Genomic DNA, 23993 nt, shown 5'->3' with positions numbered 1-23993 from the left:
GAATTTGACTGTGGAGGCCAGTGCGAATTGATTACACAACTTACACAGGGCTGGGGAAACAGAGTTTTGGAGGGCACAAACAAAACCTTGTGCACACCAGGACCCAGGAGAAAGGAGCAGTGACCCCAAAAGAGACTGACTCAGACTTGCCCGTGAAGTGTCCAGGAGCCTGTGGTGGAGGCGTGGGTCGGCAGAGGCCTGCTACAGGGTCGGGGGCGCTGAGTGTGGCAATGGGTGCACGGGACCTTTCGAAGGAGGTCACCGTTATCTTCATTACTTCCACCATAGTTTGGTCTCAGGTGAAACAGGAGGGAGGGAACACAGCCCCACCCATCAACAGAAAATTGGATTAAAGATTTACTGAGCATGGCCCTGCCTATAAGAACAAGACCCAGTTTCCCCCACAGTCAGTCTCTCCTATGTGGAAGCTTCCATAAGCCTCTTATCCTTATCAGGCAGAGGGCAGACAGAATGAAAACCATAGTCACAGAAAACTAATCAAGCTGATCACATGGACCATAGCCTTGTCTAACTAAATGAAAACTATGAGCCATGCCCTGTAGGGCCACCCAAGATGGATGGGTCATATTGGAGAACTCTGACAAGACGTGGTCCACTGGAGAAGGGAATGGCAAACCACTTCAGTATTCTTGCCTTGAGAACCCCATGAACAGTGTGAAAACTGTTCTTAGGTGATCACGAATTTACAAGTGTTACAAATTGAACATTTTATTATTATGAAGTGATTTTTTATCTTCAATAATGCTGTTTGCCTTAATGTCTTTCTTATCCGATATTAAGGCTGTCTAACCTGACCAACTTTTTCTTACCTAGAAATTGAATGGCATATCTTTTTCTGTCCTTTTACCTTTAACCTTTCTGTATGTTTAACTTATGTCTTTTATAAACTTTGTATTGACTTTTTGATCCTGCTTGATGGTCTTTTAATTGGAATATTTGACCCATTAGCACTTGTTTACTAGCATTTCTGTTTAAATTGCTGTCTTATTTTGTGCTATTTATCCCACCTGCTCTATGTTTCATTTATTTTCTTTTCTTGCTGTTGATTATTTTTGGTACCTACATTTTTTCCCTCTCACCGTGTGAAAGTTTTCTATCCTTTTAGTGGATACCCTAAAAGTTACAAAATGCATACTTACTGCCTGTCACAAGCTAAGACTAATCAATAACCATCTTCATTTCCCAGGGACCTTAAAAGTAATCATCTCTATCCACTCCTTTCCCTACTTATACATTGTTGTCGTTAATATGTTAATTCCATCATGTTTTCTTTAAAATTTTGCATTTATGAGTGTTTTATGCTCTTGGTGCTCATTCAGATTCACCCAGGTATTTATCACTTTGCTTCTTTATGTCTTTTGTCTTCTCTGCCCTCCCATCTGGGATCTCTTTCCTTCCACATGAAATAAATATCCGGAATCTCCTTATTTTTCTTGATGGCCACTCAGTCTCTGCTATTCTGAACTGTGTTTATCTTATCCTCTTTTCAAAAAAAAATTTCACTGGATATAAATTCTGGGTTAGCAAATATTTTTCTTGCAGCCTTTTGAAAATACCATGCCACAGCCTCTGATTCAGCTGTTGTCCAGTTTCCAATAGTGTGGATGTAATTGGTCTTTTTCTTTGACATCTTTTAAGATTCTCTTTGCCTTTGATGTTCCGTAGTTTCACTCTGTGTCTAGTACAGATTTCTTTTTATTTAATCCACTTAGAAATTTATAAACTTCTGAATCTGTGAATTGGTATCTTTCATCACTCTGGAAAATCCTCAGTAATTGTCTCCATATTTGGTATCTCTGCCCCATTCTCCCTCTTCTCCTTGTGGAACACCTATTAATTATTAACAGATGTTAATCTTTATCTCTCCATCATCCTAGACTTCTAATCTCTTTTCTGTATGTTTCATCTTTTTGTCTCTCTGTGGTATATTTTGAATAATTTTTATCATCTATCTTCTAGTTATCACTTTCTTTTCAGCTGTGTCCAATTTAAATTTTTAGCTATTGTATTTTTATTTCTAAAAGTTCTATTTTGGTTTTTTTCAAGTCCACTCTGGTGACTTATAATTGCCTATTTTCGGCAGATATGCTCAAGCTTGCCTTTTGTTTTTCCAGTAAATCCTTTAACACATTCATCATAGTTAAAAGTCTCTGTCTCACAATTTCCAATATCTGGGTCATTTCTGAGTTTAGTTGTGTCATTTGTTTCATCTCTTGACTATGAATTGTTTTACTTTTTTTAAGTCTTAGAATTTTTGACTGAATGCCACACATCTTGTGGAGAATAGTTGAGAAAGATAAATAATACTTATACATGGCCACTAGTGTGAGAGACTGAGTGGATCAAATCCATGAAAACAGGCTTGGATTTTATTATTTTTACCTTTGGTGTAATACAGTCTGCATGCTCCTTCAGGGATGGGCTGAAGTCATCTTGCACTTGGGTCAGACCTGGGTGCCAGAGTATCTGTTCTCCTTCTCCATCTTCAGCTTTGGGCCAGTCCTGCTTACCTGTGTCACCCCACAGTCTCAAACTCCCCCAGTGGTGAACTGCTCTTCTCCCATTGATAGCAGATCTCCACTTGGTGTTGGTGCAGTATCCTGGGCCAAAGAGGTTTTCTACCTCTCCCCAGAGGCCAAACCTTTTTGCATTTACTCCTTCCCCAGATGCAGTGGATCTGTGCCTGGGCCCTGAAGGCAGGAAGTTATGCTCTCTCTAGCAGTGGTTAATGTTTTTTACTCATATAAGAGAAAGTCTGGAAAAAAAAAAAAAGAAAGAGAAAGTCTGAGGAAGTGGTCAATGTTTCATCACCAGAGAATATTAGATCAACCACTACCTGCACGCTTGTGTCTTTGAGGGCTATCTTCTCACCAGGCTCCTGCCCCAAAAGTTCTCATAGCACCCAGCAGAAACTGGTGGAAAGGAGCTCCCAGGAGAATGTGAACTACTGTCATGTCAAAGCTCCCACTTCAGTTCAGTTCAGTTCAGTCGCTCAGTCGTTTCCGACTCTTTGTGACCCCATGGACCTCAGCATGCCAGGCCTCCCTGTACAACATCAACTCCCAGAGTTTACTCAAACTCATCTCCATTGAGTCAGTGATGCCATTCAAACATCTCATCCTCTGTCGTCCCCTTCTCCTGCGTTCAATCTTCCCCAGCATCAGGGTCTTTTCAAATGAGTCAGCTCTTCACATCAGGTGGCCAAAGTATTGGAGTTTGAGCCTCAGTATCAGTCCTTCCAATGAATACTAAGGACTGATCTCCCTTAGGATGGACTGGTTGGATCTCTTTGCAGTCCAAGGGACTCTCAAGAGTCTCCCTCAACACCACAGTTCAAAAGCATCAATGCTTCAGCACTCAACTTTCTTTATAGTCCAACTCTTACATCCATACATGACTAGGAAAAACCATAGCCTTAATTAGACAGACCTTCATTGGCAAAGTAATGTCTCTGCTTTTAAATATGCTTCTAAGTTGGTCATAACTTTCCTTCCAAGGAGTAAGCGTCTTTTAATTTCATGGCTACAGTCACCATCTGCAGTGATTTTGGAGCCCAGAAGAATAAAGTCTCTCACTGTTTCCATTGTTTCCCCATCCATTTGCCATGAAGTGATGGGACTGGATGCCATGATCTTAGTTTTCTGAATGTTGAGCTTTAAACCAACTTTTTCACTCTCCTCTTTCACCTTTCATCAAGAGGCCCTTTAATTCTTCACTTTCTGCCATAAGACGGTGTCATCTACATAAATGAGGTTATTTCTCCTGGAAATCTTGATTCCAGCTTGTGCTTCATCCAGTCCAGCGTTTCTCATGATGTACTCTGCATGTAAGTTAAATAAGCAGAGTGACAATATATAGCCTTGACGTACTCCTTTTCCTGTTTGGAATGTCTGTTGTTCTATGTCCAGTTCGAACTGTTGCTTCCTGACCTGCATACAGATTTCTCAAGAGTCAGGTTAGATGGTCTGGTATTCCCATCTCTTTCAAAATTTTCCACAGTTTATTGTTATCTACACAAAGGCTTTGGCATAGTCAATAAAACAGAAATAGATGTTTTTCTGGAACTCTTGCTTTTTCAATGATCCAGCAGATGTTGAGAATTTGATCTCTGGTTCCTCTGCCTTTTCTAAAACTAGCTTGAACATCTGGAATTTCAAGGTTCACATATTGCTGAAGCCTGGCTTTAGAAAATTTTTAGCATTACTTTACTAGAGTGTGAGATGAGTGCAATTGTGCGGTAGTTTGAACATTCTTTGGCATTGCCTTTCTTTGGGATTGGAATGAAAACTAACCTTTTCCAGTCCTGTGGCCACTGCTGAGTTTTCCAATTTGCTGGCATATTGAGTGTAGCACTTTCACAGCATCATCTTTTAGAATTTGAAATAGCTCACCTGGAATTCCATCACCTCCACTAGCTTTGTTCATAGTGATACTTCCTAAGGCCCACTTGACTTCACATTCCAGGATGTCTGGCTCTAGGTGAGTGATCACACCATCGTCATTATCTGGGTCGTGAAGATCTTTTTTGTACAGTTCTTCTGTGTACTCTAGCCACCTCTTCTTAATATCTTCTGCTTCTGTTAGGTCAATACCATTTCTTTATTGAAATGGTATACCATTATTCCTTTATTGAGCCCATCTTTGCATGAAATGTTCCCTTTGTATCTCTAATATTCTTGAAGAGATCTCTAGTCTTTCCCATCCTATTGTTTTCCTTTATTTCTTTGCACTGATCACTGAGTAAGACTTTCTTATCCCCAAGAAAAAGAAATGCAAAAAAGCAAAATGGCTGTCTGAGGAGGCCTTACAGATAGCTGTGAACAAAAGAGAAGTGAAAAACAAAGGAGAAAAGGAAAGATATTCCCATTTGAATGCAGAGTTCCAAAGAATACCAAGGAGAGATAAGCTCCCACTTACTCTAAGCTAATAGTCAGTCCATGTTGCTGCTACTGCTGCTAAGTCGCTTCAGTCGTGTCTGACTCTGTGCGACCCCATAGATGGCAGCCCACCAGGCTTTCCCGTCCCTGGGATTCTCCAGGCAAGAACACTGGAGTGGGTTGCCATTTCCTTCTCCAATGCAGGAAAGTGAAAGTGAAGTCACTCAGTCGTGTCCGACTCTTCACGACCCCATGGACTGCAGCCCACCACGCTCCTCTGCCCATGGGATTTTCCAGGCAAGAGTACTGGAGTGGGTCGCAATTGCCTTCTTCGTCCATGCTTGCCCCTAAATTCTTTAAAATTTTAGCTGATTTTTGTTGGAAGATACTTTTTCATGGGTCGCTCATGTTTGCACATGATCTATGGAGAGGCACTGACTGCCTCTGTTCTGTCTCAACCACCTTCTCAGCTGGGGTAAACAGAGATAGCATCTTCCTCTGAAGAGAGACACATGTGATTACCATCTACTGTAACAAAGATGTCTCCCTCCAGAACAAAGGACAGGCATGCTTAATACTTATAAAATATTTAGGTTCCTGGAGCTCAGCATGTATAGGTGTCACCTGGCCCTCCTCTCATTGCCCCGTGGGACTGGGGATCAGGGAACCAGCAGAGATACTGACACTGATTGATACTATTGGGTTAAGTAATGAAGTCCCTTTTCTCTAATACAAGAAACTATGGCAAGCTAACTTATAACTTGCAGGCAGGGACACATCTTAGACCTTTCTAAGTGTCTTCTTTACTGGCAGCCTCCTATTCTCTGCCACAGGTGAAATAGTTCATGTATTCTGTCTCTTTAAGAGGCCTGTCATTCTGGAATTCAGTTCCTTTGGCTGCCTTCTCTGATGTGTAATAGAAAAGTTTTGATTTTTATTTTATTAAGATGGGAGGAACATTCTCTTGCAGCTTTCTACATCTTAAATGGAAGCACAACTCCCAAAGTATACCTATTTGATTATTTTCTATTACCAATGATAGACACAGATCTTTGAATAAAACGTTCTGCTTATCCATGTTTAGTTAGTTTTTAAAAGAAGCATAAGTTTGGGTAATGAACTTCAGGAAATGTGAAATGAATGAAATATTTCATCATAAGGGCTGGACCAAGGATGTTTCTTCCAGCATAGATGAGTCAGGAGAGGGTAAAATAATTTGATTCATGAGGAATGAAATGTTACTCAGAATGTACATATGCACTGGCCAACTCTTACAGAGATTCAGGGAGATACATGGGAAAACTCCAACACTTGAGGATAGAGAGAGCGAGCTTTTGAAACTCTCACACATGGATAGGAGGATGTGACAGAAACACCTGAAAAGAATAAAAGGCTAGGTAGAAGCACAGCAAGTGGTGTCTTGAGGATTCATAGATTTCCTCTTTGCTGTTTTTCTTCTCTCTCCACACTCATGCTCCCTTTTCTTAGCAAACAGAATCTAGATTTCTTCTGTAAGGCTCACCTCTTCTGTACTGTAGAAATCTGGTTAGGGCTGCCAGTTAGTCTTCCCCTAGCCAACATTCCCAGGAGTCCCTGAGACATGAAAGAGAGAAAAACAGCTGGACAGGAAGACAGAAAAATTACTGGGCTGGTTAGTTCCTGCTATACAGATCCCCGAACAGCTTTTGTTTGTATTTTTTCAAAGCATAGCTTAACTCTATGAATTACCAATATTCTTACTTTGCTTAAGTTAATCAAAGCTAAATTTCTGTTGCTTGCAACCAAAGAAATCCAACTGATACAGGGAAAGTGGTCCAATAGACAGCATGATAGAGGCCACAGGAAGCTTTTAAAGGTAGCCTGAAATCCAGATACTTTATTTAAAATTATTAAAAACAAATATTAATAACTGTCAAAATTTCTGGCTATGGTACAATGACTAATTGATTTCAAGTTTTTATGTGCTTGCAGTTAATGGTTAGGCTGGTGACATTTTACTAATACAAGCTATATTTGGAGTTAACTTTCATATCTCCCAGGTAACAAATAAAAAACTGAGAATGAATTGAATTAATACAGACTACATGCCATAAGAAAAACATCTAGGAAGGGTGCTGGGTGGAACAAATGATCTATGATACTATGAAATATACAGTTTACCCTTGAATAATGTGGGGTTTAGGGGAGCCAACCCCCAAACAAACAGCTTTTTACAGTTAGCCCTCCATATCCATGGTTCCACATCTGCAAAGTCAATCAACCACGGACACTATAGTACTGTAGAAAGTATCCAGTGAAAGAAATCTACATGTAAGTAGAACGATGCAGTTCAAATCTAGGTTGGTCTAAGGAGCAACTGTATATATATAAGAATTATATATATATATTATATGTAATATATATTATTATATATAAGATAATCATTATATAACATATACAACATAATATATATTAAATATATCTTACTCTGCATTCTTTTTAGGGTTATTTCATTACTTTTAAAAATATAGGGGAATTTAACATTTTGCCACAGATTAGTTTAACCCAAACTTGGGATTATTGACTTTTGGGGAGAGTAATTCTTTGCTTGGGGTGGGAGGAGTTGTCCAATGCATTGTAAGATGCTTATTAGCATCCCTGGCTCCTACTTAACCCCACTATACGCCAGTAATGCCCCTAGTAATGACAATCAAAAATGCCTCTTGACATTACCAAATGTCCCCTTGGGGGCAAAACTCTCCCCTGATTAAGAAACACTGGTTTTATAGAAAGACACTCACAGATTTAGAGAATGAACTTATGGTTGTTAGGGAGTTTGGGATGGACATGTACACACTGCTATATTTAAAATAAATAACCAAGAAAGACCAACTATAGCAGAGGGAACTCTGCTCAGTGTTGTGCGGCAGACTGGATGGGAGGGGAGTTTGGGGGAGAGTGGATACATGAATACGTATGGCTTCACCTGTGTCACCAGCCATACGTGGCTACTGAGCACTTGAAACGTAGCTACGCTGAAGTGAGACGTGTAGTAAGCATAAAAGACGCACTGGATTTTGAAGACTTGATACAAAAAAAGAATGTAAAATAACTCACAATTTTTATGTTAACTGAACTATTTTTGGGTGGTATACTTAAATTGGGTGAAATAAAATTAATTTCACCTGCTCAGTTTTATTTTAATGTGGCTACAGAAAATTCTAAATTACTATATTGCACATTATATTTCCATTGAATAGCCCTGATCTAGAAACTTGAAATGACTCAGTATTACTTTATAGTGAAATAAATTCTCAAGTCTATCAAATAAGCCAAAAAGACTTTGGGAAGCTTTTCACAGCCCTATAAAATTAGCTCACTTTTGAGTATCATAATTCTTTATTATCATGCCTGAGCAGTTTTTTGGCTTCTTCAAACCAACTACTTCTGCTTGAATGCTTCATTTTCAATGTTCCAGTCGATTCCTCTGTGATTGCGGATTTATCGTCAGGCTGTTCTTTATCACCTTCCTGCACGTCAGTTTCTTTTATACACTCGGGATCTTTCCTAGTAAGATGCTCAGATGCTGCCGCATCCATCATACTTAGAAAATCATAAGCAGGCAGAGGAGGTTTCCATTCCTTAGCAGGTAAAACTTCTGCAAGGAAGGTAGAATCAAGGGTTAAAGAGGAACAGATATAAAATCCCATCACATGAATATACTAGAAAATGTTTTATTTTGAAAAATATATTTATAGGAGTGAAGGCCTTATCAGTTTTATTTATCTACGGGAAAGCTACATTTTATTATCATCATTGTCTAAGAAACTTAATGCATTTGTCATTACTAGACATTTTCATTTATAGGCTGTGCTATTTTAAATAAAGATAGGTATTAATAGGCAAAAAACATAAAGGTCCATAATCTCACTGCCTGTTAACCATTGCTGAGGGTTAAAAAAGTAGCAATATGTGTAATGAGATTACAACAGCCAGGGACAAGTTAAAATGAAGAAGTCTCTTGCTTCCCTCCCTACCCCTGCCTTTATGCCCAAAGTACTGTAACTATAGATCATTCCAGATAAAAATTTTGGACCATATATATATAAATTTTAGAAAAATATTTCTTATATTTTAAAGCATTTTCTGTTTCGGAAGACTGCTATGGAATCAACTGTACTATAAACAGGCAGTGATTAGAAGCACTTAGGAGGGCTTCATGGCAGTGAATTTTAACATTATTTTAAAATATTGGTCATTAAAAGAAGAAGGACTTAACCTGATAACATATATATTGGATAAATAGACAAGCTTTACTCCATTCGGTAAACAGAGTTCACACAATTTCAGAGTTTAGATGCCTATTCAAAGTACTATGTGAGAAATTACATAAGGAAATGTGCAAACTAAACATTTAAAAATTAAATTCCAATGAAAGAATCTATATACTGTTATATGAAAAGAAAGTAATGCTCATAAAGCAAAAACTCAAGCATCTCTCATAAATCAAATAAAAGCTTAGGACAGTCATACAAACTCTAATTAAAACACAGACAAAAATCTGCATCAGTACATATATATATATGTATATGTATACTCTACTCATTGATATGATTTCTTCACTCAGGCTCAAGTATATGAAATCTGTGGTACATCAGCAAGGTATTACATTTAAGTTACCCCTGTAATTGATGTTTCAAATTACAGTGTTGCCCAGATAACAGACTCAAATATAGTCTGCTGTCAGTGTCAATAGTGACAAATGGATAAAATAGTTCCCTGAATATAATGAATAGGTAAGAAGTAAAATAACTGTACTGTGTAATATGCAGATGAAGTATCTTTAACAGAGGTCCAATTTAAAGCACAGCAAAGATTTATCAATATTTATTTTTATGGTAAGCACTGAAGCCTAGTGGTCTGAGACAATGACAAAATGCCTGAAACTGGACATTCTAATTCTGCTCATTATTTCCTGAGGAACTGTACAAAGATCTTAATTTTTTCAATTGCAAATAAAACTGTACTCTCCTCACATATGGGCAAAAAAGACACTATTATCAAATTAGTAATGATAATAATAATAACTAACATAGACTGAGGCTTTACTATGTATCAGGAATTATGTATTTAATCCTTACAACCTCATGAGGTAAGTACAATTATTATCCCAACTTTATATATGAGAAAACCAAGTCCTCGAAAGGTCAAAGAACTTGACCAAAATTAAGTGTAAATGTCAAATAAGAATAGCCAGTGGTCACAATTTCACAGAAATTAAGATGTGCAGCAAGCAAGGTGAGGCAGAGGCCAGTGGCACTGTGTTAGAGACGCAGGCTCTCCTAAGGGGAGCTGCAGCATTCATGTCTCAGACCTGCCTCCCAGGATGCAGTGAGAGCAGGTCCTGGCAGCACAGAGGACAGGGCTCCATACAGAAAAGTCCTGCCTGGACCCTGGCTTCTTCCCCGCTGCAGAGGCTGCAGGAATAACTTAAGATTGGGAGCAGAGATACAAAGAAATAATGGAAACCAGAGGCATTACCATCATTGCAATGGAAGAAATACGAGTCTCTCAGGAAACTCAGAAGAATTCTGATCCTTGCTAATGGTTTAGTTGAGAAATCAAAGCCCCTAAGGAGGCCCTTAGTAGGAAAGGATCTTTACTCGAAGCATAAGAAATACTGTAGGCTTTACACTTTAAAACGTATGCCTCTGCATACTTCGTTTTAATTTTTAAAATAACTGTAACACAGAGTAGGGACTATCAGGAGGAAACAAAGGAAAAAAAACACACAGTTAGTAGTCAAGGAAGCTGGGTCAGAAGTTCGGGTTTCTTTGTCTCTGAACATCACATGACCTTTTTAAAAGCTATTCAGTTTCATTCTTTTACAAGTGGTTGACCAGTTTTCCCAGCACCATTTGTTAAAGAGGTTGTTTTTTTCCATTGTGTATCCTTGCCTCCTTTGTCGAAGATAAGGTGTTTCTAACACCATACACAAAAATAAACTCAAAATGGATTAGAGATCTAAATGTAAGACCAGAAACTATAAAACTCCTAGAGGAGAACATAGGCAAAACACTCTCCAACATAAATCACAGCAGGATCCTCTATGACCCACCTCCCAGAATACTGGAAATAAAAGCAAAAATAAACAAATGGGACCTAATGAAACTTGAAAGCTTCTGCACAACAAAGGAAACTATAAGCAAGGTGAAAAGATAGCCCTCAGAATGGGAGAAAATAATAGCAAATGAAACAACAGACAAAGGATTAATCTCAAAAATATACAAGCAACTCCTGCAGCTCAATTCCAGAAAAATAAATGACCCAATCAAAAAATGGGCCAAAGAACTAGACAGACATTTCTCCAAGGAAGACATACAGATGGCTAACAAACACATGAAAAGATGCTCAACATCACTCATTATCAGAGAAATGCAAATCAAAACCACAATGAGGTACCATTACATGCCAGTCAGGATGGCTGCTATCCAAAAGTCTGCAAGCAATAAATGCTGGAGAGGGTGTGGAGAAAAGGGAACCCTCTTACACTGTTGGTAGGAATGCAAACTAGTACAGCCGCTAAGGAGAACAGTGTGGAAATTTCTTAAAAAACTGGAAATAGAACTGCCATATGACCCAGCAATCCCACTCCTGGGCATACACACCAAGGAAACCAGATCTGAACGAGACACGTGCACCCCAATGTTCATCGCAGCACTGTTTATAATAGCCAGGACATGGAAGCAACCTAGATGCCCATCAGCAGACGAATGGATAAGAAAGCTGTGGTACATATACACTATGGAATATTACTCAGCCATTAAAAAGAATTCATTTGAATCAGTTCTAATGAGATGGATGAAACTGGAGCCTATTATACAGAGTGAAGTAAGCCAGAAAGATAAAGACCAATACAGTATACTAACGCATATATATGGAATTTAGAAAGATGGTAACGATAACCCTATATGCAAAACAGAAAAAGAGACACAGATGTACAGAACAGACTTTTGGACTCTGTGGGAGAAGGCGAGGGTGGGATGTTTTGAGAGAAGAGCATCGAAACAAGTATACTATCAAGGGTGAAACAGATCACCAGCCCAGGTTGGATGCATGAGACAAGTGCTTGGGGCTGGTGCACTGGGAAGATCCAGAGGGATGGGGTGGGGAGGGAGGTGGGAGGGGGGATCGGGATAGGGAATGAATGTAAATCCATGGCTGATTCATGTCAATGTATGGCAAAAACCACTACAATACTGTAAAGTAATTAGCCTCCAACTAATAAAAATAAATGGAAAAAAAATTAAAAAAAAAAAAAGCTGTTCAGTGGAGAGGTACTCCGGCCTGACCTACTTACATATAATCCTATCTGATGTAGTCAGAGTCCATGAGGCCTCTGTGTCATGGCAACTGCACAATGATAGCACTCAGACGCTTCTATAAAACAGCAGTGCAGACAGAGAATGCAGCCTATCTGAAGAGTTCAAGAGCTGCAACTGAAAGGACCCCTCTGCTGTGTGGTTAGAATGAAGAGGCCATCAGTGAGTGCTAACAACCACAGAAAGGCTTCTTCCAGATTATGACAAACCAAATAGTCAATTTAGTTACTTTTTTACATTTCTAAATGCTCAGACTAATCCATTATATCTCAGAAAACTAAGACTTAAAAATACCATCCAAGAGGACCCAGAATAGCCAAAATAATCTGTCACACAAGGAACAAGGTTGGAGGAATCAAATTTCCCAATTTGAAAACCTATTTCAAAGATGTTATATTCAAGACAGTGGGGTAACTGGCATAAGACATCTGTATAGTTGTTAGAAAAACATGTACATGAATGTTCATAGCAGCATTATTTATATTAGCAAGAAATGGAGACAGTGTAAATGTATATCAACTGATGAATGGAAAAACAAAATGGGATATATCCATCCAATGGAATATGATTCACCCATAAAAAGGAATGAACCACTGATTCACATTACAACACTGATGATTCTTAAAAACCTATGCTAAGTGAAAGAAGCCAAACACAAAAGGCCACATGGTGTATGACTCCATTTATATGAAATGTCTAGACTAGACAAATCCAGAAAGACAGAAGATAAATAAGTGGTTAGTGAATGAAAAGAGGGGAGAATGTAGAGTGACTGTGAATGGGTACAGGGTTTCTTTTGGGGGTGATGAAAATATTTTAAAATTCAGTAGTGGTAATGGTTGTGAATGGTACAATCTTGTGAATGCATTAAAAAAAATCCAAACCACATCGAACTGTACACTTTAAAAGGGTGTACTTTATGATATGTGAATTGTATTTCAATATACAAAAATAATCAATAGACTATTTAGACATAACAATTTAGTTAAAACTGCCTAATTTAACAAAAATGAAATGGATAGACCTCCTGGGAAGAACAAGTATGTTTCAAAGATTGACACTTGAATAAATTCAAGAATATGATTAAATATACATAAACATACATAGTGATAGATTGACAACATGCAAACTGAGAGACAGCATAACAATGAATTGGAGTTTATATACCAGAATTGTGTGTGTACATGTACACATATTCACATGTGTTCACATACACACATACACAAACTTATTTCAGAACTCAGTCATGAACAGCATCAAAATGTTATTATAAAATAGTTCATTTGGTTTCCAATAACAAAACCTTTACAAATGCCTTAGGAAACTTCATTACATCACTATTTCCTCAACAGACTAATGATCTAGGTTATTACATGTTAACTAAATTATAGCAACAGGCTTGTTGCCATGATTGTACATAAACTAACAAACCTATCTATGCCACAAGTACAAACCCACAGAGGTTTTAGAAAAATAGCGACTATGGCATGTCATGTCTTGGACTTCCCCTGTGGCTCAGATGGTAAAGAATCTGCCTGCAATGCAAGAGACCCAGGTTTGATCCCTGGGTTGGGAAGATCCCCTGGAGAGGAAAATGGCAATCCACTCCAGTATTCTTGCCTAGAGAATTCCATAGACAGAGGAGCCTGGTGGGCTACAGTCCATGAGGTCACAAAGAGATGGACACCACTGAAAGACTACACTTTCACTTTCATGGCATGTCATGAAACCAGCATTGTAAACTCAGGGCCAAGATCTATTTTCTTGTGGTTCAAAATTCTGGCTCTGGAGTACAACAGAGCCATGTTGAAATCCAAGTTTCCTCATTGACTGGTTAATTATATGACTTTGAACTAGTTATTTAGCTCCTTTACAGGTATGTCCTATGACTCCTGTGAGAATAAAGCAGATAATACATGTGAAGCATGTAACTTTGTGCATGATACCTACTGAGCATTCAATAAATGTTTAGCTATTATTAAATGTAATATAACAGCACTCATTTTCTGTGGGTAAGAATATCTACCATATAACAGACTATATGGACAATGCTATCAGTGTATTAATATTTAGAATATTTACAAACATTACAATTCAACTCATTCTAGCATTCATCAGCTATAATTCAAGTTTAAAAATCCATGAAACAAAATGTAGAATAATTGCATACATTCAAACAGGAAACTTACTGATATGACTTTCTAGTCCTGCTTCTAATTTCTTCAGCCACAATAAAAGGTTCTGTTCAGTGATAGCCTGGTCTGAAGGAAATGCAAACACGTGGCCACCTGAATGCAGATTCACCACAACAAGAAGAGGAAGGGGGGGCAGAGTACCAAAATATGCCTGCAAGACTCCTCTCCCTACTGGTGTCTTCTTCCTAGAAAAGGGAGCAACTAAACACGTTAGTAAATATTTCTTTCTATAACAAGAACAACTGTTTGTAAAACATTAACCTTTAAATACAGCACCATACCAGGAAGTTTATTTTATGGAAGTAAGTCCTAAAAATCAAGAGGTCTATAACTACATTATTGGTAATTAGAGTCATAAAATGTTTCTTTTAACATGAGGTATGTACTGTATGTCTCTTAGGAGAAAAAAGGCAGCATGAGAGTTTTAATAAAAAACAGACATAGTCCACCAGCTCATCAATTTTGTCCTGACATAATCAATATATTCCTTTCAAAGTTTAGTCAACTATCTGATCATGTCAGCTCAAAATTAAATGGCTACAAACTATAAAATAACAAGATACTTAAAGAGACAGAGAAAGACAAATACTACATAGCAGTAACACTAACATGTGGAATCCTAAAAAAAAAAGTCAAACTCATAAAAACAGAGTAGAAAAGTTGCCAGGGACTGCAGGGTGGGGGAAATGAGGTGAGACTGGTAAAAGGAAACAGACTTTTCAGTTGCAAGATGAGTAAGATCCAAGGATTTAATGTATAACACAGTGAATATAGTTGATAATACTGTGCTGTATCATTGAAATTTGCTACATGAGTAGAACTTAAATGTTCTCACTCCACCCCATCCCAACATTTACATTTATAAAACAAATATAAGAGGTGATGGATGTGTTAATTAACTAGATGAAAGAGTTATTTCACAATGCATACATATATGCATTGTGTTTAAATTATCTCAATGTACATTTTAAATATCTTACAAATTTATTTGTCAATTATGCTTGAATAAAGTTAAAAAAAAACACAGCCAAAAAAAAAAAAGAATTTATTGTAAAATAGAATTCAATCTAAAACAAGATCATCTCAGACCATCTGAGGCAGTTTAGTTACTAAAATACCATGATGACTTATACATTGGTTTCATAACATTAACTCCAAAGGTACTTTCATTCTGTAATGAAGACTTAATAATATTACTTTCTTTACTTTTTACATATTAAAAAATAAAAAATATACCTACAGATTTAACCAACAAGGGGTAAGTGAATCCAAGTATTTCTTTTTAGCCAGCATCAGTATTGTTTTTTCATGCTGAAGATCTATGCCACCATCACTGAATAAAATAAGTAATGGTTTCTGAAGTCTTAAGTAAATGGGAAGATTTTCCACAGTGATCTCTGGCTGTTTAAAAACAAAACAAATCAAGAAAAAACAGGAAATTATAATACATAAAATAGAAAATAATGTTCAAATCACTCTTGCATGTTAGTTTATAAAATGTATTTCAAACACATTTTCATTTAAGTGGAGATTTTACTATATTGATTAACAAATATGAATTTCAAGAGTGTTTTTTATTTAAACTCATTTTAATAATGAATTATTTTCAAAATAAAACTAATAGAATTTGAAAATAAATTAAAGGAGCTCCTTGTTTTATAAGCATGTAGTATTTCAAGTAATTTCTTATGTTAAAATCTGGATCAAACTAACCAACACACACATGACAAGTATTTTTCCTCTAGCATAAAATTTTTTAAAAAAATATAAGCTAAGCTTTAAAGATACAATCTTTTAACATCTATGATTATTTAAAAATTAATAAATCTAACTTTCAAAATTGAGTTTTTAGCATAATTAAAGTAATACAATAATATGCTAAAACAAATTTTAAAGGCTCTTATTTTTGAGGGGTTTAACATAAAGAAAAAATAGTAAGAAATAAGAAATCTTACTCTTTTTATTAATTAAAAGAGAGCATTTTTTAAAAATATATTTGTAGAAGACAATTTGTGTAGGCTGTTATTAATAAGAATTGAAAAGAGTAACAAACAACGTTAAAATACTTAGGATTAAAAACAGCAGTGACTTAGAGTATTAAAGGCTTCTACCATTTTCCATATTTAGTACCACATCTATTAATTCATCTTCTGGATATACTTGTCCAGTATGGATTAAATCTTCCTACATCAGAAAACAAATCCCCAGCTGACAGATGAGGAAACCAAGGATGAGAAGCTGACGTGCTGAAGTCACACAGCTGAGCAGGAGGGAGAATTAAACGAAACTAGCACCCAGGGATTTTGTTTACGAGTATGCCATCTCACTGGATCTCACTAGGAATCCAAATGAACAATTTTTTTTATGGTGCCAACCACCTCCAATTCATCCTCAAACACCAAACCCTGGTACATACTTCTCCCTACTTAGTTCTCAAAGCCACTTTCCTCTGCCAGTTTTCATTTTTCTTTGAATTCTTTCCCTTTCACCACTCAAAGTCCTCTTCTCACACCTTTCTCTTTCAAGATTTAAATCTTAGATCCCCTTTTCTCCAAACTCCCCCATGTTGTCTTACGTTAACTACTGTCATTTCTCTTCTACATGAGTTATGTCCCCCTCCTAAAACCGACAGATCTTATCAAACCAGCAGAACAGATCTGATGGATATGGTGTAATGGAGCCATCACAGCTCAATTCAAAAATTTATTGAGAATTTTAAGATCTTCTGCTGGGTGGGTACATGTGTGCATGTGTGCGTGCTCGGTTGCTTGGTTGTGTCCGACTCTTTGTGATCCCATGGACCACAGCCTGTCAGGCTCCTCTGTCCATGGGATTTTCCAGGCAAGAATACTGGAGCAGACTGCCAGGGGGGATCTTCCTGACACAAGGATCAAACCCATGTCTCCTGCATCAGCAGGCAGATTCTTTACCAATGAAAGCCCCTTATGCTGGGTACTGAATCAAAAAGAAGTAAGATGCTTACTCTGCCCTCAAAGAGTTCATAGTTTAGAGGAGGAGGCAAGTGTGCAAACTGCTGTGACCCAAGAAAAAATTTTAATGTATAACAATAAGAAGACCCTAGTGGCTCAGCGGTAAAGAATCAGCCTGAAATGCAGGAGATATAGATCGATCCCTGGGTTGGGAAGATCCCCCGAAGGAGGGCATGGCAACCCACTCCAGTATTCTTGCCTAGAAAACCCCAAGGACAGAGGAGCCTGGTGGGCTACAGTCCTTAGGGTTGTAAAGAGTCCAACACGACTGAAGTGACTGAGCATGAATAAGGAAGCCTAGTGGCTCTAAATTAAAACTAAAAAACAAGGTAGGGGAGCTCATGGGTGACTTTAGGAAGTGATATTTGACCTGGGCCTTGGATAAGGAAAAAGACCTTGACAGACTGAAGTGTGTGCTAGAGCGGGGATTCCAGACACAGGGAGCAGACAGGTGTTGGGCATACAGACAGTCTGGGGAACAGTGACAGTGACATGTGTCAGACTCAGGCAGGCCAGAAGCAAATACGGCTGTAAGACCACGTGGGAAAATGACTAGAGAGGTTTTCTAGCTCCCAGAAATACTGAGATTTTGTATCAAATAAGTCACGTGGTCAGGCCTGTTTTAGATGACTAACTAGAGTATGAATTTGTTGAAAGATAGGCCAGTGACAGGCACTGCTCTTTCCTGTCAGGTAAGAAAGACTAAGAGTTATGCAAGTTTAGTTAAGATTAGAAACTCAAAAGTTAGGAATCATCAGCTGGTATAATGACCCATATAAGTTATGGGTATAGATACTAAGTCTCCCAAAGAATGAATGTAGCAAAAGAAGAAACAATGGTTGAAGATGTAATTCTAGAGTGGCAAGAGGGTTGAAGGGGCACCTGGAGAGGATGGAACTGCAAAAGCCAAAAGAAGAGAGAATTTTAAAAAGGAATAGCACAATCAAGGGTTTTGATTGCTACTCAGAGGCCACCCGGAGAAAAAGAAAAGGTCATCAAATACACTTACTGTTGGATATTTGCCTATTTGAGTACATAAGAGACTATAATTACGTATGTTCCCGTATTCTTATTTATAATAAAAGCACAAAAATGAACTCAATGTATTTGAGAAAAGTGCTAAACATATTACCCAACAAAGAGTTCTAACTATGACAGCCTTAAATTGCTTAATTGCAATAACTAGTTAATTAGCACATAATTAGCTATGATCTGGGGCTTCCATGATGACTCTGATGGTAAAGAATCTGCCTGCAATGCAGGAAACCCAAGTTCGATCCCTGGGTTAAGAAGATCTCCTGGAGAAAGGAATGGTTACCCACTCCAGTGTTCTTGCCTGGAGAGTTCCACTATTCTTGCCTGGAAAACTCCACAGAGGAGCCTGGCAGGGGTTTGTGAAGAGTCAGACACAACTGAGCGACTACCACTTTCACTTTCAAAGATATTCAAGACAGGCTGTCAAGCAGACAACTGTATACAGGAGCCTGGAGAGCAGGCCCAAGGTCTGGGTTGGCCATATGAATTGTGAGCCATTACATAGACGGTATACTTGTCATTATACGGGTGGCGCTAGTGGTAAAGAACCTGCCTGCCAATGCAGGAGACATAAGAGATGCAGGTTCAATCCCTGAGTTGGAAAGAACCCCTGGAGGAGGGCATGGCAACCCAATCCAGTATTCTTGCCTGCAAAATTCCATGGACAGAGGAAGCTGGTGGGCTACATACAATACATGAGGTCATAAAGAGTTGGACATGACCGAGCAACTAACATTTAACTAACTATGATCTGGGCATTGTTTACCTGGACTAATTTGTCATCAGGTTCATTATAATAAAAGTTTGATTTATAAAAAAATGTTTACCATCTGGCCATCCACTGCTTCTTCCTATCCAGAGAAGTCTTTCCAGTACCTAAGGGCAGGCCAGAAGATAGCTACTGTATACAGTCACTGATGCTCTAGACTTAAAAGCTCCAACACAAAGCAGCATTAGGAAATTTAACAACAGCACACATGGAATGTTTTTTAAGTTTGGGAAAATATATCCCTAAATTTACACTTGGTTAAAGAAGCTATGATTTATTCTAATTTTCCCCTTTATAGTTTTCTGTATTATCTGGGAAAAAAGCTAACGTCTTATAAAAATTCCAAAAATATTACACTATGGTTGCGCTAAAAAGACAGTCATTTAATAAAGTCATCAAAGACAAAAATGTTACTTTAATAAATAATTTAGAAAACCACATCCTAAAAATTTTAATGATTTGATTAATTATAAACTGTAACTTTAATTAGGGGAGGGGAGTTAGTAGGACTGAGGCCACAAAAGGACTTAAAGAACACATTCATTTCTTAACCTAAAATGTAATATTGTTTAGATCATCATGACAAAAGACAACAACAAGAGGATATTCATTCACTATTTATAGTTGATAATACTGCTCCCACGTCACTTTAGAAATGTAGAAAAGCATCAATTTATAACATTCTAGCTGTGTTTAATATTAATGAAAAACAACCAAAATCAAGAAATGCAGGTTACATCTGTTGTGCCTTTAAATCCACTATTATACAAAGCAGGCATCAGAAAAGGACTTTAACAAGACATACTTTTCTCTACAACAATGTAAGCAATACTAGCTAACATTTGCTGAGTGTTTACCAGGGGCTAAACACTGTACACGGAGCACTGAACACCCATTCTCATTTAGTCCTTACAATAACCATTTTACACATGTGGAGAGACGCTTACATACAGCCAGTGAGGAGGCAAGCAAGGATTGGAAGCCTAGCATGCTGCTCTCTGGAATCCAAACTTGCTTCATGCCAAGTTTCAGCCCAGATGGAGTACTTCAACTGGCCATAAGCCACAAGCATCCCAGCAAGAAAAATAATCCAAAGACATGTAAACTTTTGGCAGTGGATTAAAGGAGCTATATGCATGATGGGTGAATAATAAAACAGAGCAGCCCAATGAATCTAGAGCTCACCAAACATCATGCCCTGTGCCAACAAAAGATGGAAAACCATGTGTTAAAACACACACTGTTTTTTACACTATCTTTAACTGCTCTAGATTTTATTTCAAACAACATCCTTATTATAAAATATACTCACAAATGTTTCCAGTGATGCATTTGTTATTATTTGAACTATGTCTTGCACATGGACGTTAACTAATGGAATGCTCTCTATTTTGCCTTCTTTGTGTCTGGCAAGCAGCAGGGCTGGAAGAGGTACGGTGTATTTACTTGACCTGTGGAGAAATGGAGTATTAAAATTCCCAACTAAAACACAGCAAGTCATCAAAAACATGAACAGTTAGGCCAAGAAGTCACAGTGGAGGCAGCAAACAGGAAGCCCTACTAAGAAAAAAAGAAAAAGAAAATCTCCATTTCCAGGCAAACTTAGCTTTTATGTGAGGCTATCTGAGCAAGTTCAAGAGCCTTGACAACCTAGATTAGAAGAAAACAACAGATACTAATCTAGCCAGATTTTATTGTTTTCTAGACAATTTACTCATCAAGAAAATGTCTAAACAGGACTAGGAACACATTGAATGGTTCTTAACTTTTTGGACTGCTCACCAAACTGCTGAGCAAGGAGATAGGCATTTATGAGAATAGGCCTAAATTTGCCAGGCACTATACCAGGTGCTTCTAGTTACATTTTTATTTAACCCTCAGAATGGCCCTATAATCCTCATTTTACAGATGATGAAAGAGTGATAAATAGCAGAGACAGCATTCACACTGAGGTATTCCAGATACAGAGTCTGAGCTCTCTTCACTGAAAGAGAACGTGAAATCTGCTCTCTCCTACCACTACTTTTGCTAACTAAACCTAAAAGAAAATCACTAAATAGGAAAAAATGCCCAAGTGAAATTACCAGTGATATGGTAACATTTATATCATGTAAAAATTTGATTCATGCTAAAACAAAGTATCAATCTGAAGACTGGGCTTTCTACTGCCCAGTCTTCAGATTACCTGGAAGGTACTCTTAGCGGATGAGTCAGTTATAAACAAAACATACTCTGAAAACTATTGGTCTAGAAGACAGTGGGTGACTATCCATGTGTCAGTTGAATAGGTCTCATATTCCCTAGAAGTCTAGAGTTTGGTATTCACTTTTCAAAAGTCACTGATTTCTTGGATAGAAGAGGAGCTCAATCATCAAATGCATGTGTCACCAGTGTTCAGGATGAAAGATTTAATTAAGCTCAGAAATCACAATTGGCAATAGTATAGTCAGAGGGTAAGAAACACAAACAATTCCATGTGCAGCTGAAGATAAGTCAGTGTAGAATGTGATGTGTATTAATAACGTCTAAATTCTCAGTTCATTCATTCTGCAGCAACTGAAATATTAGATAGTTTACAGCAGCCCCAAATTCTACAAACAAAGCAACTTAAGTGGCTAAAAAAAGCACTGCTTAAGTGTATGTCTGCAATAACAAAATTAAGTAGAACTATCAGTTCATCACCTAAAACTCTGGGAGAAATATGTAAAAACTCTGATTTTTATGCATAACTTGATGGCAAATCAAAACCCAGACACTCAAGATGTAAAATTCCTCAAAAAACTATAACTGCAAAGAATTTAAATTGCAGGTAATAGAATCCAAAGAGGAAAAATTTTATAGGAAGATGAAGTGGTATGAATTCAATGTTGCCTCATGGGGGGGGGGGGGGGCTCTAGCCTAAAGAATTTTGAGTATGGAAAAATTCTAAATAGCCAGATAGTACTTTCCAGATTTTCCCAGGATGAAATTAAAAATTTAGGTATGTTGCTGCCCTATTTTCCTTAAAAAAAAAAAAAAAAAATCGTGTGAAGACAGGTAATACATTACTTTGCAAACTTCCTCCTCCCTAAAATTATAATACACTTACAGTCTCAAAACATCTTCTTCAGAATAAATTCCTGTGGTAACATATCCTTTTAGGTAGCTTCCTGCTTCAGTGAACTCTTCTTTCGCTATAAATATACAAACAAGATAAAAATCTGAAACCTTTAAAGTTATATGTGCTATTCAACTGATGAACAGATTTATAGATGATAATGCTTTATTACTAATTATAAATATATTTCAGTATAGACCTTGTAGCTTCCCTGGTGGCTCAGTGGTAAAGAATCCACCTGCCAAAGCAGTAGAAGTGGGTTCAATTCCTGTGTCAGGAAGGTTCCCTGGAGAAGGAAATGGCAACCCAAGCAAGTAGTCTTGCCCGGAGAAGTCCATGGACAGAGAACCCTGGTGGGCTACAGTCCATGGGGTTACAAAAGAGTTGGACATGACTGAGTAACTAAACAACAAGTGTAGACCTTACATACCTTCTTGGTTCTAAAATAAACCTGTGTTATCATGATATTTGATTATTATAAAAATGCACGTTAATGTAATACAACATACATAATGTACATAATTTAATGTTCTGTAAAAAAATGTACTCTAAATGTACAGTTGACCCTTGAACAACATTGAGTGTGAATTGCACAAATCCACTTAAACGTGAAGTTTTTTCAATAAATAGAGTACCTGCATTTTCATTTTATAGACATTTAAACTAGGTGTGGAGAAAAGTTTATGTTCCCCATAAACTCAGAGATGGATGGGGAGATCACAATGGGGAGGTGGGGAGATCTCAATCAGAGATGACAAACATGTGGAACCAAAAGGAGGGTTTGAGTCCTAACTCTACCCAAACTGAGCTTGCTGCCCTTGGATAGATCATTTATCAAACCCATTGTTTTTAAGGCAGAGACAGCAGCATGGAGATTTTTCACTGCACAGGGGGTCAGCAAACCAAACTCCCTCATTTTCAAGGGTCAACTGTAATTTATAAGATTTATAGGGTTCTGATCATACAGATTTGTTAAATAAAAATTTGTTGCCTTTTAATCTACTCCTATGGCAAGGTAAATGGAGACAGCTGGGCTATATGGAGCCTGGAAAGACAAGCAGGTATGTGAAATGATGCACACCTTACACCACAAAACCTAAGAGGACCGATATGCATAGAAAAAGACAGAAGACTGGAAATTCTAGTCCTCTGACAGTGTCTGTGTTCAGTTCAGTTCAGTCCAGTCACTCAGTCACGTCTGACTCTTTGCAACCCCATCTCATCCTCTGTCGTCCCCTTCTCCTCCTGCCCCCAATCCCTCCCAGCATCAGGGTCTTTTCCAATGAGTCAACTTGTCGTGTCTGTGTTAGGGTTCTACAATTATGAGGGATTTGCATCTTCTTTTTTTATTTCCTGTATTTTTCTGTAAGGCGTTTTTGTTACTTCTGAATTTTTATTAATTTGTGGATTAGTCTTCTCCCATTTGTTATGATAAGCATATTCAAAATAAGAACTATTATCTCTGCAGGTTTCTGAATACAGTTTCATAAATGAGAGCATGTTCTGGATCTTACAACCCAGAAACAAGTCTGAATTAAACAGCTGTAGACTAATGAGAAAGGAGCAGAGATGGACTTTTGTAAATGATGTATTCTTGCCAACTGAAGGCCAGATGATACCTTGGCTGGCTGTATGAAAGGTTCACAGC

The 23993-nt window shown here is 37.7% G+C and overlaps 1 protein-coding gene across 7 annotated transcripts in view; it reads right to left on the bottom strand.

Annotated features, from left to right (window-relative positions):
• Nucleotides 1-6754: 6754 nt before the first annotated feature.
• Nucleotides 6755-23993, bottom strand: part of TXNDC16 (thioredoxin domain containing 16) — an 86604-nt gene continuing 69365 nt past the window's right edge. For all 7 annotated transcript variants that reach the window (XM_070468622.1, XM_070468619.1, XM_070468617.1 and 4 more), the window contains 5 exons: nt 22337-22421; nt 20561-20699; nt 15695-15855; nt 14449-14639; nt 6755-8535 (listed from right to left, as the gene is read on the bottom strand). In XM_070468622.1, the coding sequence (XP_070324723.1) occupies nt 8267-8535; nt 14449-14639; nt 15695-15855; nt 20561-20699; nt 22337-22421 (845 nt within the window). In that variant the 3' untranslated portion in view covers nt 6755-8266. The remainder of the gene's footprint in view (nt 8536-14448; nt 14640-15694; nt 15856-20560; nt 20700-22336; nt 22422-23993) is intronic.

Source organism: Odocoileus virginianus, chromosome 6 (assembly GCF_023699985.2).
Source record: "Odocoileus virginianus isolate 20LAN1187 ecotype Illinois chromosome 6, Ovbor_1.2, whole genome shotgun sequence".
Taxonomy (NCBI): Eukaryota; Metazoa; Chordata; class Mammalia; order Artiodactyla; family Cervidae; genus Odocoileus; species Odocoileus virginianus.
The sequence above is the reverse complement of the archived record's forward strand: the minus strand, read 5'-3'. Positions and strand labels throughout refer to the sequence as shown.